Source organism: Eriocheir sinensis, chromosome 64 (assembly GCF_024679095.1).
Source record: "Eriocheir sinensis breed Jianghai 21 chromosome 64, ASM2467909v1, whole genome shotgun sequence".
Taxonomy (NCBI): Eukaryota; Metazoa; Arthropoda; class Malacostraca; order Decapoda; family Varunidae; genus Eriocheir; species Eriocheir sinensis.
The window spans coordinates 3409832-3424831 of NC_066572.1; the positions used below are offsets into that span (position 1 = coordinate 3409832).

Below are 15000 nucleotides of genomic sequence, written 5' to 3' on the forward strand. Positions count from 1 at the left end.
CGATTTCCGCTGGCGTGGTTCTCATTTGTTTCTTGTTATTGCTGATGATGATGATGGTGAGTAATACCGTTGTCCTTGGGTGAAATCTACCGTAGCTTTGGAAGATCGTGGACACGTCAGAAAACCACGGAAATATGAGAACCACGCCAGCGGAAATCGTGGTTTGACTGAAGGTCCACGGAAAATTTGCCCAGTGTGATAGCCCCTTAAGTCTTCCTCAACACTACTGTGGCTGATTAGTCTTTCTTGGCCCGTTTTCAAGGCGTGGGTAGTCTGTTTGGTTGATTCTTTTAAACCACCTTTCACGAATGAGTTTGTGATGTGTTTCCTTAGCTGTGAAAACCCAACAATTCTTATTAACAACTCCCCAAAAATGGAAATAAAAAGACAGAAATATCAACAGAAAGGTTTTGTTGGGTTTTATATAACTTTTCACGGCTGAGTTTACAATGTGTCTCCTTAGCTGTGAAAACCCAACGCTTCTCACTAACTTAACCCCCAAAATGGAAGTAAAAAGACGAACTAGCCACAGAAATATTAACAGAAAGGTTTTGTTGGGTTTTATATAACTTTTCACGGCTGAGTTTGTGATGTGTTTCCTTAACTCGTGAAAACCCAACACTTCTCACTAACTTAACCCCCAAAATTGGAAGTAAAAAGACGAACTAGCCACAGAAATATTAACAGAAAGGTTTTGTTGGGTTTTATATAACTTTTCATGACTGAGTTTATGATGTGTTTCCTTAGCTGTGAAAACCCAACGCTTCTCACTAACTTAACCCCCAAAATGTAAGCAAAAAGACGAACTACCCACAGAAATATTAACAGAAAGGTTTTGTTGGGTTTTATATAACTTTTCACGGCTGAGTTTATGATGTGTCTCCTAAGCTGTGAAAACCCAACACTTCTCACTAACTTAACCCCCAAAATGTTAGTAAAAAGACGAACTACCCACAGAAATATTAACAGAAAGGTTTTGTTGGGTTTTCATATACTTTTCATGACTGAGTTTATGATGTGTCTCCTAAGCTGTGAAAACCCAACACTTCTTACTAACTTAACCCCCAAAATGGAAGTAAAAAGACGAACTAGCCACAGAAATATTAACAGAAAGGTTTTGTTGGGTTTTCATATACTTTTCATGGCCGAGTTTATAATGTGTTTCCTTAACTCGTGAAAACCCAACGCTTCTCACTAACAACTCCCCCAAAAGTGGAAATGAAAGGTCAAACTACCCACAGGACTGTTAATAGATAATACCACGTTTAAGAAGTCCAACGTGTGTGTCCAACCAGCCAGTACTTCGTGAGACTGAATCGAGACCTGTTACCTGTATAGTCCGTCAACGCCAACTCCGGTATATCGCCCTGTTAGTGAGGAGGCGGCCCAGAAGTGCTGATAATTAGAGGGCACCAGTGTTACAAGAAGGGATATCCCACTCTACACGCTACACCGGCTATATGGGTATGTGGCTCGCTGCCCAGACCTCGACCCTGCTCATGGGTTGTTGCTGTGAGAGAAGGGGAAAGACATGGGAAGAGGGGAAGAGGATGATGGGAGTAGGGAAAGATAGGGGATGGGGAATGGGAAGATATGGGAAAATCTTGCTTAATGAATATATCGCAGATTTTAACCCGGTAGCAGCAGGGATCATGTTTCTTAATGGTCCCTCCAAGCGAGAAAAATGAGAAAAAATCACCCCTCACACAAACCATTTCATAATATATATCAAAGCATTTGTGATCGGTTTATGTATCATCTATTTTTTGGGGTTTATATCATGGCACAAATTTGCCCCGTCGCTGCTACACGGTAAAGCCACAAATTTGGCCCGTCGCTGCTACACGGTAAAGCCACAAATTTGGCCCGTCGCTGCTACACGGTAAAGCCACAAATTTGGCCCGTCGCTGCTACACGGTAAAGCCACAAATTTGGCCCGTCGCTGCTACACGGTAAAGCCACAAATATTGCCAGTCGCTGCTACACGGTAAAGCCACAAATTTGGCCCGTCGCTGCTACACGGTAAAGCCACAAATTTGGCCCGTCGCTGCTACACGGTAAAGCCACAAATTTGGCCCGTCGCTGCTACACGGTAAAGCCACAAATTTGGCCCGTCGTTGCTACCGGGTTAATGAATATATCACTGATTTTAAGGACACAAAAATTGGAAGGAAAGAAAAGGAAAAAGAGAGAGACAGGAGTGGAGGAGACTGAAGAGAAATGAAAAATGACTCAAATGCCTGAAACTTTCCTCAAATCGCGTTAAGCAATGACGCGAAATCTGGTCACCGCCGTCACCGCCACCGCCGCTAACTCCACCGCCGCTGTGACCGTCCCCGCCGCAACCGCCGCAACCGCCTCCACTATTCCGTATTATAAGCTTATGTGCGGTGGACGATAATGAAGTCTCGCCAAAACTGTATTAAAAGGACGAATGTTAACAGATGAGTTTTCGTAAATGTAAATGACGCTTAATACCACTCTTTAAAAATGTCTTGTTGAAAAATACGTGTGTAGAAAATGACTTTGCGAAAAATATAGAAGCCATTTGTACGGTAGCCGATAATGAAGTCTCGCCAAATACTGTATTAAGAGGACGAATGCTGAGAGATGAGTCTTCGTAAATGTAAATGACGCTTAATACCACTCTTTAAAAATGTCTTGCTGAAAAATACGTGTGTAGAAAATGACTTTGAGAAAAATATTAGAAGCCATTTGTACGGTAGCCGATAATGAAGTCTCGCCAAATACTGTATTAAGAGGACGAATGCTGAGAGATGAGTCTTCGTAAATGTAAATGACGCTTAATACCACTCTTTAAAAATGTCTTGCTGAAAAATACGTGTGTAGAAAATGACTTTGAGAAAAATATTAGAAGCCATTTGTACGGTAGCCGATAATGAAGTCTCGCCAAAACTGTATTAAAAGGATGAATGCTGAGAGATGAGTTTTCGTAAATGTAAATGACGCTTAATACCACTCTTTAAAAATGTCTTGCTGAAAAATACGTGTGTAGAAAATGACTGTGAAAAATATTAGAAGCCATTTGTACGGTAGCCGATAATGAAGTCTCGCCAAATACTGTATTAAAAGGACGAATGTTAACAGATGAGTTTTCGTAAATGTAAATGACGCTTAATACCACTCTTTAAAAATGTCTTGTTGAGAAATACGTGTGTAGAAAATGACTTAGTGAAAAATATTAGAAGCCATTTGTTACTGGAAAAGAAGAACATCGCCAGAGGATGACGGGTTTAATGATCGATAAAGAAAGAATGTATGAGAAAGAATGGAAGGAAGGTAGGAAGAAAGACAGAAGAAGAGAAGGAAAGAATGAGAGAAGAAAAGAAAGAAAAACAGAGAAAGAAAGAAAGGGAAAAAGTGACCAAATTCTTCACCCAAAACAAAAACCAAAAAAATATCACGGAAAACATTATAATCTTCCCAACACACACACACACACACACACACACACACACACACACACACACACAATAAATAAATAAATAACAGACGACAGCAAACTATTCAACAAAGCTAAAGAAATATCGAACATAATCTTAAACACTCCAAAATATAACAGAATCAATGACGAAATCTTAATACCGTATTGTCTAAAACTAAAGCAAAAACGGACGATATTTTAATCCTAATCCAACACTAATGACGTTATCCTAATCTTTCCGAAACTAAATTATCTTCGTGTTTCTCTTAGGATAAAGTCTTAGTCAAACACTCTCCTTATTCAAATCCTCAAAAAAAATTATAATAGTGACAATTTTATTCTAATCCAAAACTAGACGATATCCTAATCTTTATACAACTAATTATCTTTGAGTTTCTCTTAGGATAAAGTCTTAGTCAAACACTCTCCTTATTCAAATCCTCAAAAAATTACAATTGACAATTTTATCCTAATCCAAAACTAGACGATATCCTAATCTTTATACAACTAATTATCTTTGTGTTTCTCTTAGGATAAAGTCTGAGTCAAATATTCTCCTTGTTTAAATCCTCAAAAAAATTCAATAGTGACATCTTTATCCTTATCCAAAACTAGACGATATCCTAATCTTTACACAACTAATTATCTTTGTGTTTCTCTTAGGATAAAGTCTGAGTCAAATATTCTCCTTGTTTAAATCATCAAAAAATTTCAATAGTGACAATTTTATCCTAATCCAAAACTAGACGATATCCTAATCTAAACTTTATCCTAATCCAAAACTGTAGACGATATCCTAATCTTTACACAACTAAATTATGATATTCCGTGTTTCTCTGAGGATAAAGTCTTAGTCAAATACTCTCCTTTTTTAAATCCTCAAAAAATTACAATAGTGCCCCCCTTAATAACGCTTACACTATCGTCTTAACTAATTCTGTAAGGTCCTGTTCGTTGTATTTTTTTCTTAATTAACTTTCCGCTTTCTCTTTTACTCGTTTAACATTTCCTTGTAAATACTAACACAATATTCCTTCTCTTTCATGTAATTTTGTAACATCTCTCTCTCTCTCTCTCTCTCTCTCTCTCTCTCTCTTAGCTTCCAATGTCCTCTTCAACTCCTTCAACATCCTTTACCAATACTAACTCAACATCTTTCTAAGCTTCCAATGTCCTCTTCAGCTCCTTCAACATCCCTTACCAATACTAACTCAACATCTCTCTTTCTCAGCTTCCAATGTCCTCTTCAACTCCTTCAACATCCCTCACCAATACTAACACAACATCCTCAGGCAAATACCACATGTAACAACAGAGATAAAAAAAATAGTTAAAATACAAGTAAATAAATGGATAGGCCGATAAGACGGAAGAAAGAAAATAAGAAAAGAAAAAGGTAAGAATGAGACTACATCTTTTCACCTTCAAGTTAAAAAAATGAACTTCAAATTAAAAATAAAAATTGACTTTCATATTAAAAAATTGACTTTCATATTAAAAAGTTGACTCATATTAAAAAAGTTGACTCATATTAAAAAAATGACCTTCAAATTAGAAAAAAAGTTGACTTTCAAATTAAAATACTTGACTTTGATATCAAAAGAAGTTGACTTTCAAATTAAAAAAAAGAATTTCAAATTAAAAAAAATGTAATTAAACTTAAAAACAAGTTAATATCATGTGAATGTGTGTAGAGGGTCTGTTTTCGTAGCTTGTGGGATATTTTCTCATCATATCCTCGTTGGCAACTCTTTCGTGCCCCAGCAACTAAGCACAACTCGGCGCTCTCAGTAACCCAGCGAGCTTTTTTTTTTAATCCTGCACTGGAAATACATTTTATAATCCAAATTTGCAACACTGGAATTTTCTACGCGTGTAAAATTAATATATCTGTGAAAAAACCGCAATAATATCCTGCAAAAAGATAACGGTAACTGAAATAAAAGCGACCGGAGGCAACTACAGTATACTGAGGCAAAAAGACAAACTGTCCGGCCGTAACGCTCAAAACAGTGCATTTATAGGGATGTTTTTCGTTATGCACTACAGGGAGACAGTGAATATAACGTGTTTACGAAGTTTCATTACGATAGTGTTGAAAATAAACTAATAATTGAAGTTTTATTGTTGCGTTTCATATCACTTTATATATAACGCGCATTCAAAGAAGCCCGTGTTCAGTCAGTTCCCTCACGACTGCCGCAAAGGTGGGCGCTTGATAAGAGTTTCCCGCAAATTGCGACTAGTTTGGTGACTGACTCGTCCCACTCTCTTATTACTGATGTTATTGTGTTCATTTTTTATCATAATGTACATCAAAGTTTCTATTTGTATTGTGTGGTCATTACACAATATAAATCTGGGAATCAACGTTTTAGGACATTGTGACGAAATTGTATGAAGGAAGAGGAAGTAGACAAACTTTAATAAAAACAGGAAGATAACGGTCTGTAAAAACATACAACTAACATACGAGGAGTCGTGGAGGTGAAGGTTCCTTTAAGATATCATTAAATGTAAAAAGTACCGCCAATAGGCTATATTAGGCATCCGTAGATTATCTGGCATCCTGCCTTGCAGAGGCTGAAGGTATCTTCACAAAATTAATGTCAACACTATTATCAACTTTTTTTCATATTCATTGATATGTTATTCTTGTATTTATATCATTCGTTTTTTTCTCCCAGGTCAGGATGCCTAGAGTTGTAAGTTCTTCCAGTGAAGGTTATACCCCAGCCACTGCTGATGCCCCATGATAAGGAAGAGAGGAGGGAAGGCTGGCACCAAACGAGGGAAGTACACTAAAACCTGTGCACAAGGCAATGCAACAAATATAATCATAGCAGCAGCTGAGAATGGCCAGGACTGGAAGGCTGAACCCGAGGCCAGCGGCATCCCTGTTCAGACAGCTTATGGCTGGATACGACGGTCGGGTGAACCAAGAAAGAAACGCGGCGGTCGTCGCTTTACAAACGTTCGTGAAGAGCACGTTGAAATGATGATGGAATATGTGCAGGAAGACCCACTCATCACACTGCAGGAGATTTCTGCCAAGCTGGCTACGGAGGCTGGCATTACTGTTTGCACGAGCACTGCACAAGCATTTAGAAGGCCACCTTTACACAGTGAAAAAAAGGACTACCAGAACCTGCTGCTGTGAATACAGAGGAAAATAAACAGAGACGGAAAGCGTAAGTGGAAACAATCATGAACAGAACTGGGCGCGGGAAAACAGTTATCTACATGGACGAAACAAATGCTAATCTTTTCCTTCGACGACCTCAAGGGCGTCCACGCAATAGCTTGCGTTGCGTGCCTGAATGTCCCACATCGCAAGGAAGAGATATTCATATACTTGGCAGCATGTCTCAGCACGGCCTGGTGTGCTGGGAGCGTCGACGGGGCGGCTACAGGGAGAAGGACTGCCGGGACTGGCTGCGAACAATGCTACGTACAGGTACTGAGCCTCTCCACAACATGGTTGTTGTGTGTGACAACGCACCTGTTCATTCTGGCATTGAATGCGTTGCAGAAGAAGAGGAGTTCGTGGGGGTAGTAATAGTACGTATGAGTCCTTGCAGTGCTCCACTAAATCCAACATAAGAGTGCTGGAGTGTCATGACAGCCGCCATGGAGCGAGATTTGGCGGAAAACTTTGCCTCGCTTCTGGACGCCCCCGCTGGCATGACGCGGACGGAACATCGCATCCAGCTCCTGGAACGCTGCACTGATAACGCCGCTGCCAACATCACACCCGTCCTCTGCCTCAACACTTGCACCCGTGTACAGGGACATTTCCCTGGTGTGGTGCAGGTGAAGGACTTAGACATGGCTGATAACTGAACGGGCTTTCAGTAATTTTGAGTGCATTTAAGCTGACATGTAATGCACAGCTGACTTTGATCTCTTTCTCTACATATTATTGATGCCATTATTATCATTCTCACAAACATGCAACAAATACCTGCATGTGAGGCACGTTTTTTATTTCAATTGATAAGGAATTACCGAACTATGTTGTTTTCATGATTTTCAGTTAGCAGCGAAATTCATGTTGATTTATTAAGTTGGACATTGTTTTTATTTCCTTTAGTAAGTAGTAACTGCCTTGATTACCATGGGATGCATTACGAAGGAAAAAAGATACAAATATTGATTCTTTTTTTTCTGCAAACATAACACTGACGATAATAAAAGCCTCGAAATCAAATGACTTACTTTAATATCATTGTATTCCCAGGCTGTTGTTTGTTAGCTATTATTTTGTACGTAATTGTGAGTTTGTAAGTAACGCTGAAGAGTACCGCGTGCTGAGGAATCTAACAAGCTCTGACACATGCTATCAGATTTTTATTTGTTTATTTTTTTTTAATTGGAATTAAATTAGACCTCTCGTCAGCTCAGTTGGTAGAGCGTCGCCTTGGCAATCGAAGGGTCGTGGGTTCGATCCCGCCTCCGGAAACCTGTCACGGCCCCTCCAAGCCTTGCGCAAGGGTGCGGTAACCTATGGACAAACACAGGTCACTCCCACTGTGCTTAAGAAATAGAAGCACTCCACGGTAGGTTTGGCAAGCCTTCCGTCCTGGTGTAGTATTATAAAATGTATTTCCAGTACAGGATTAAAAACTGTTCGCCGGGTTACTGAGAGGGCTGTTTTTTTTTTTTTTTTTTTTACAGCAAAGGAGACAGTTCAAGGGCACACAAAAAGCAAACATTAATGAAAAAATAAAAAGAATCCAAAGAGGTGGCCGAAAGATAGGTCAGTTTTGGGAGGAGAGGTGTCCTGATGTGCTGAGAACCGTTTGCTGGGGCACGAAAGAGTTGCCAGTGAGGATATGGTGACAAAATATCCCACAAGCCACGAAGGCAGGCTATCTACACACATTCTCATCATATTAACTTGTTTTTCAGTTTAATTACATTTTTTTAAATTGAAATTCAAATTTTCTCAACTTTTTTTAATTAGAACGTCAAGTATTTTAATTTGAAAGTCAACTTTTTTTAATTTGAAGGTGAAAATGTAGATATGGAAAATATTAGTATAGCAAGTTTCATATATACATTAATAACACTACTACTACTACTACTACTACTACTACTACTACTCTCTCTCTCTCTCTCTCTCTCTCTCTCTTATCTCCACCCTTACCTTCGACAAGATCAGATAAATTGACTTGATAAGGAAACACGTGATATGCCTGATGTTTTCATGTAGTCATAGATTGGTAGACTCAGATGCTTCCAACACTCACAGCAACTAATTTCAAAAGGCTCATGGTACAGAGGAAGGGTCACACTACCACCAGGGTCATGAAACTACCCCTGGAAATGCACACAACTCCCACGGAAGCCTTGTCAAATATGTGTGCTTGGGTTCATGGTACAGAGGAAGGGTCACACTACCACCAGGGTCACAAAACTACCCCTGGAAATGCCCACAACCCCTATGAAAGCCTTGTTTAAATATGTGTTCTTTAGGTTCATGGTACAGAGGAAGGGTCAAACTACCACCAGGGTCACAAAACTACCCCTGGAAATGCCCACAACCCCTACGAAAGCCTTGTCAAATGAGTGTTTCTTTAGGTTCATGGTACAGAGGAAGGGTCACACTACCACTAGGGCATTAAAACTACCCCTGGAAATGCCCCCAACTCCTACGAAAGCCTTGTTTAAATATGTGTTCTTTAGGTTCATGGTACAGAGGAAGGGTCACACTACCACTAGGGCATTAAAACTACCCCTGGAAATGCCCCCAACTCCCACGGAAGCCTTGTCAAATATGTGTGCTTGGGTTCATGGTACAGAGGAAGGGTCACACTACCACCAGGGTCATAAAACTACCCCTGGAAATGCACACAACTCCCACGGAAGCCTTGTCAAATGAGTGTTTCTTTAGGTTCATGGTACAGAGGAAGGGTCAAATTACCACCAGGGTCATAAAACTACCCCTGGAAATGCCCGGAACGCCTATGAAAGCCTTGTCAAATGTGTGTGCTTGGGTTCATGGTACAGAGGAAGGGTCACACTACCAACAGGGTCATGAAACTACCCCTGGAAATGCCCACAACTCCTACGAAAGCCTTGTTTAAATAGGTGTTCTTTAGGTTCATGTAGTACAGACACCACCACACCACCCATGAAAAACTACCCCCTGGAAATGCAAACTCCTCAGAAGCCTTGTCAAATGAGTGTTTCTTTAGGTTCATGGTACAGAGGAAGGGTCACACTACCACCAGGGTCACAAAACTACCCCTGGAAATGCCCACAACCCCTACGAAAGCCTTGTTAAATGTGTGTGCTTAATAAATACTAATAATAACTTGATGAATACTAATGCCATATTGAAAAAGAGTTGTCGATATAGAGAAGAAGAAATACTATGGAATGTGATGATGATAAAAAAAGAAGGAAGGAAAGAAAGAAAGAAAGGGGAGAAAGAGAAAGAAAGAAGGAAAGATAGAAAAGAGAAAGAAAGAAAGAAAGAAAGAGAGGGAAGAAGGAAAGACAGACAAGGAGTAAGAAAGAAAGAAAGAAAGAAAAGAAAAGTGAATAGAAAATATATAAACGATTTTCTTTTCATGGTTTTGGTGTGTGTGTGTGTGTGTGTGTGTGTGTGTGTGTGTGTGTGTGTGTGTGTGTGTGTTTAAAGTAATTTCTAGAAAAAAAAAACAAAAAAAAAACAGGTTGACTATGGAATTAAAATGAAAAAAAAGAGGAAATGAAAAAGAAATGTGAATGAAATTGAAATATTTTAGACCAATTATTATTATTATTATTATTATTATTATTATTATTATTATTATTATTATTATTATTAATTTATTATCATGTGATTCATACGTGTTTGTATTGAAATATAGATAACAATAACTAGATAAATGTTTAAACTGAGAGAGAGAGAGAGCGTGTCCGCCATTTTCTGAGAGCAGCGGTGGCGTGTCTCTCTCTCTCTCTCAACAATGGGTCAATACTTAGGGCGTAGTAGTAGTAGTAGTAGTAGTAGTAGTAGTAGTAGTAGTAGTAGTAGTAGTAGTAGTAGTAGTAGTAGTAGTAGTAGTAGTAGTAGTAGTAGTAGTAGTAGTAGTAGTAGTAGTAACAATAATAATGATACTACTACTACTACTACAACTACGACAAATTAACTGATACATTATAAGATTCAATTATGCATATTCTAAAGCAATATTCCCTTTTATTATGTATAGTGTATTAATGAAGGTAGAGAGTGAAGAAAATTTAAGGGTATTATTCTTTTATAGAGAGAAAGGGAAGGGAATTTGAGAGGGTGGGGAAGGAAAGGAAGGGGAAGGAAGAGAAGGGGAAGAGAAGGAAGGGAAATTAGAAGGGAAGGAAGAAGGGGTGAGGAATGAGGGGAAGGAAGGGAAGGATGTGGGGGAAGGGGAAGGAAGGGAAAGGAAGGGAAGGGTGTGGGGAGAGGGGAAGGAAGAGGAAGGAAGGGAAGGGGAAGGAAGGGAAGGGTGTGAGGGAGGGGAAGGAAGGGGAAGGATGGGAATGGGAAGGAAGGGAAGGGAAGGGTGTAGGGAGAGGGGAAGGAAAGAGAAGGGAAAAGGTGTGGGGAAAAGGAAGGGGAAGGAAACGAAAGGGAAGGGGAAGGAAGGGAAGGGGAAGGAAGGGAAGGAAAAGAAGGGGAAGAGAAAGAAGGGAAGGGGAAGGGAAAAGAGAGAAAGGAAAAGAAGGGAAAGGGGAAGAGTAACGACAGGAAGGGAAGGAAGGAAAGAAAGGAAGGGAAGGGAAGGGAAGGGAAGGGAAGGGTGTGGGAAGGAAAGAGAAGGGGTGAAGAATGAGGGGAAAGGGAAGAGGATGGAGAAGAGGAAGGGGAGGGGAAGGAATGGAAGGGGTGAGGAAGGAAGGGAAGAAGGGAAGGGGTGAGGGAATGAAGGGAAGGGGAAGAAGGGGAAGGAAGGGAAGGATAGGAAGGGAAAGAAGGGAAGGAAGGAAGGGGAAGGGTGTGGGGAAGATGGGGAAGGGGAAGGAAAGAAAAGGGAAAGGAAGAGAAGGAAAGGAAGGGAAGGAGAAGGGAAGAAGGAAGGAAGAGTGTGGGGTGGATGGGGAAGGATAGAGAAGGAAGGGAATGATAGGCAGGGGAAGGGAAGGGTGGGAAAGGGAGGAGGGGTGATGATACTTTTTATGCTGGGTGTACAGGATGAAGATACTTTTTATGCTGGGTGTACAGGATGAAGATACTTTTTATGCTGGGTGTACAGGATGAAGATACTTTTTATGCTGGGTGTACAGGATGAAGATACTTTTAATGCTGGGTGTACAGGATGAAGATACTTTATATGCTGGGTGTACAGGATGAAGATACTTTATATGCTGGGTGTACAGGATGAAGATACTTTATATGCTGGGTGTACAGGATGAAGATACTTTTTAAGCTGGGTGTACAGGATGAAGATACTTTTTGTGCTGAACGTGAATGTTTTTTTTTTTTCTGTCCTGGGTGAAAATGGTGACTATACTTTTTGGAGGTTAGTGTGAATGGTGATTTTTTTTATTTTTTTTTATACTGAGTGAAAATGGTGACTATTTTTTTGGAGGTTAGTGTGAATGGTGATTTTTTAATTTTTTTTTATACTGAGTGAAAATGGTGACTATACTTTTTTGGGTTTAGTGTAAACGATGATTTTCCTTCTATTTGTGTATTTATTTATTTCATTTTTGTTCTTTTTTTCTATTTATTTATTGTGTAGTGTTCAGTGAAGATACTTTTTTGGGGGCTAAGTGTAAAGTGTGACGATACTTTTTTGGACTAAGTGTGAAGAATGTAGATACTTTTTTGGGCAGTGTCAAGAAGGAAGATACTTTTTTGGGCTATGTGTCAAGGAGGGAGATATTTTGGGGGGCGATGTGTCAAGGATGAAGATACTTTTTTGGGCTATGTGTCAAGGAAGAAGATACTTTTTTGGGCTATGTGTCAAGGATGAAGATACTTTTTTGGGCTATGTGTGAAGGATGAAGATACTTTTTAGGGCTATGTGTGAAGGATGATGATTCTTTTTTGGGCTATGTGTGAAGGATGAAGATACTTTTTTGGGCTATGTGTCAAGGATGAAGATACTTTTTTGGGCTATGTGTGAAGGATGAAGATACTTTTTTGGGCTATGTGTGAAGGATGAAGATACTTTTTTGGGCTATGTGTGAAGGATGAAGATACTTTTTGGGGCTATGTGCCAAGAAGGAAGATACTTTTTAGGGCTATGTGTCAAGGATGAAGATACTTTTTGGGCTATGTGTGAAGGATGAAGATACTTTTTTGGGCTATGTGTGAAGGATGAAGATACTTTTTTGGGCTATGTGTGAAGGATGAAGATACTTTTTTGGGCTATGTGTCAAGGATGAAGATACTTTTTTGGGCTATGTGTGAAGGATGAAGATACTTTTTGGGGGCTATGTGTGAAGGAGGAAGATACTTTTTTGGGCTATGTGTGAAGGATGAAGATACTTTTTTGGGCCGTGTTAAGGATGAAGATACTTTTTTGGGCTATGTGTCAAGGATGAAGATACTTTTTTGTGCTATGTGTGAAGGATGAAGATACTTTTTGGAGCTATGTGTCAAGAAGGGAGATACTTTTTGGGGGCTATGTGTCAAGGATGAAAATACTTTTTTGGGCTATGTGTGAAAGATGAAGATACTTTCTGCGCTAAGTGTGCAACATGAACATACTTTTTGTGTCGGGTGTACAAAAATTTATCTCTCTCTCTCACACACACACACACACACACACACACACACACACACACACACACACACACACACACACACACACACACAATGTTATTTCTTTTTTTTACTTTTTTTCATTATTATTTTTTTTTACTATTCTTATTTTTACCATTTTTATTATTTTTTCATCATTTTTTAACTATTTTTCATTAATATTTTTTTTTTATTCTTTTTCACTTACTATCGTTTACTATTATAATATTTTAACTATTATTTCATTATTATCATTATTTTATCTTTTTAATTTTTCACTTATTATATTTTACAATCAATACATTTTACTTTTTTACATATCATTACTATTTTCTTTACTATATTTTCAATGATTATTTTCTTATTATCATTTCTGTAGGAGCAGCGAGTAGCGGGCTTTTTTTATTATTATTATTGTTTCCTTTTTTTGTGCCCTTGAGCTGTCTCCTTTGTTGTAAAAAAAAAAATAAATAAATAAATAAATAAAAAAAATAAATAAATAAATCTTACTCTTACTAACAAACTCTCTTTCTTCGCAGAGTTCGGCTACGAGGTGACGTACGGGGGGGGAGGAGGCGTGTACGGAGGCGGGGGCGGCGGGGGGGCTGGGGCGGGGCTAGTCTGGGACGGGGCGGGACCTGGGGGACCTCTCGGGCACCCATACCCCGCCCACGACGCCGCCTTCGCCGCCGCCGCCGCCGCTGCCGCCCTGCCGCTGCACGACCTCTGGCAGACCAACCCCTTCAGAGGCCAGTGCGTTATGGGCCACAGGTGGGTCACGGAGAAGGGAGTGGAGGGGTGGAGGGGTGGAGGGGTGAATGGAGGTGGAGGTTGGTGGAGGGAAGGGAGGTGGTGGAAAAAGGGAAGTGTAAGTGGGGGTTGGTGGAGGGAAGGGAGGTGGTGGAACAAGGGAAATGTAAGTGGAGGTTGGTGGAGGAAAGCAATGGAGGAAAGTGGAGAGGATGGAGGAGAGAGATGGAGACAAGTTGAAAAAGATGAAGGCAATTAAGTGGATGGTGGTGGAGGAATGGATGTTGGTAGAGAGGAGAGATGGGTGGAGGAGAGTGGAATCGGAGAATGCAAATGGTGGAACAGGTGAATATATGTGGTTGGGATAGGTGGGTGGATGTAGGTGGACAGGAGTGGTGGGTAGGTGGATAGGTGGATGTTGGTGGTGGAGGAATGGATGTAGGTAGAGAAGAGAGATGGGTGGAGGAGAGTGGAATCGGAGAATGCAAATGGTGGAACAGGTGAAAATAGGTGGTTGGGATAGGTGGGTGGATGTAGGTGGACAGGAGTGGTGGGTAGGTGGATAGGTGGATGTTGGTGGTGGAGGAATGGATGTAGGTAGAGAAGAGAGATGGGTGGAGGAGAGTGGAATCGGAGAATGCAAATGGTGGAACAGGTGAAAATAGGTGGTTGGGATAGGTGGGTGGATGTAGGTGGATAGGAGTGGTGGGTAGGTGGATAGGTGGATGTTGGTGGTGGAGGAATGGATGTAGGTAGAGAAGAGAGATGGGCGGATGAGAGTGGAATCGGATAATGTAAATGGTGGAACAGGTGAATATAGGTGGTAGGGATAGGTGGGTGGATGTAGGTGGATAGGAGGAGTGGTGGGTAGGTGGATAGGTGGATGTTGGTGGTGGAGGAATGGATGTAGGTAGAGAGATGGATGGAGGAGAGTGGAATCGGAGAATGCAAATGGTGGAACAGGTGAATATATGTGGTTGGGATAGGTGGGTGGATGTAGGTGGATAGGAGGAGTGGTGGGTAGGTGGATAGGTGGATGTTGGTGGTGGAGGAATGGATGTTGGTAGAGAAGAGAGATGGGTGG

General features: G+C 40.4%; 2 protein-coding genes and 1 long non-coding RNA gene across 54 annotated transcripts in view; 2 read left to right on the forward strand and 1 right to left on the reverse strand.

The window, feature by feature from the left end:
• Positions 1-15000, reverse strand: part of LOC126987300 (transmembrane ascorbate-dependent reductase CYB561-like) — a 99685-nt gene that overhangs the window by 61412 nt on the left and 23273 nt on the right. The window lies entirely within an intron of this gene.
• Positions 13678-15000, forward strand: part of LOC126987301 (fer3-like protein) — a 10020-nt gene continuing 8697 nt past the window's right edge. The window contains exon 1 of the mRNA XM_050844222.1: positions 13678-13937. Within this exon, the coding sequence (XP_050700179.1) occupies positions 13927-13937 (11 nt within the window). The 5' untranslated portion in view covers positions 13678-13926. The remainder of the gene's footprint in view (positions 13938-15000) is intronic.
• Positions 14310-15000, forward strand: part of LOC126987303 (uncharacterized) — a 1119-nt gene continuing 428 nt past the window's right edge. Inside the window, exons 1-2 of one of the 3 annotated variants that reach the window (XR_007740694.1) lie at positions 14310-14439; positions 14750-15000. The exon at positions 14750-15000 is cut by the window's right edge and continues 60 nt beyond it. This is a non-coding gene — a long non-coding RNA (uncharacterized LOC126987303). Of the gene's footprint in view, positions 14440-14461; positions 14595-14726 lie in introns of those variants that run through there. The other 2 variants (XR_007740693.1, XR_007740695.1) reach the window with 2 other exon arrangements.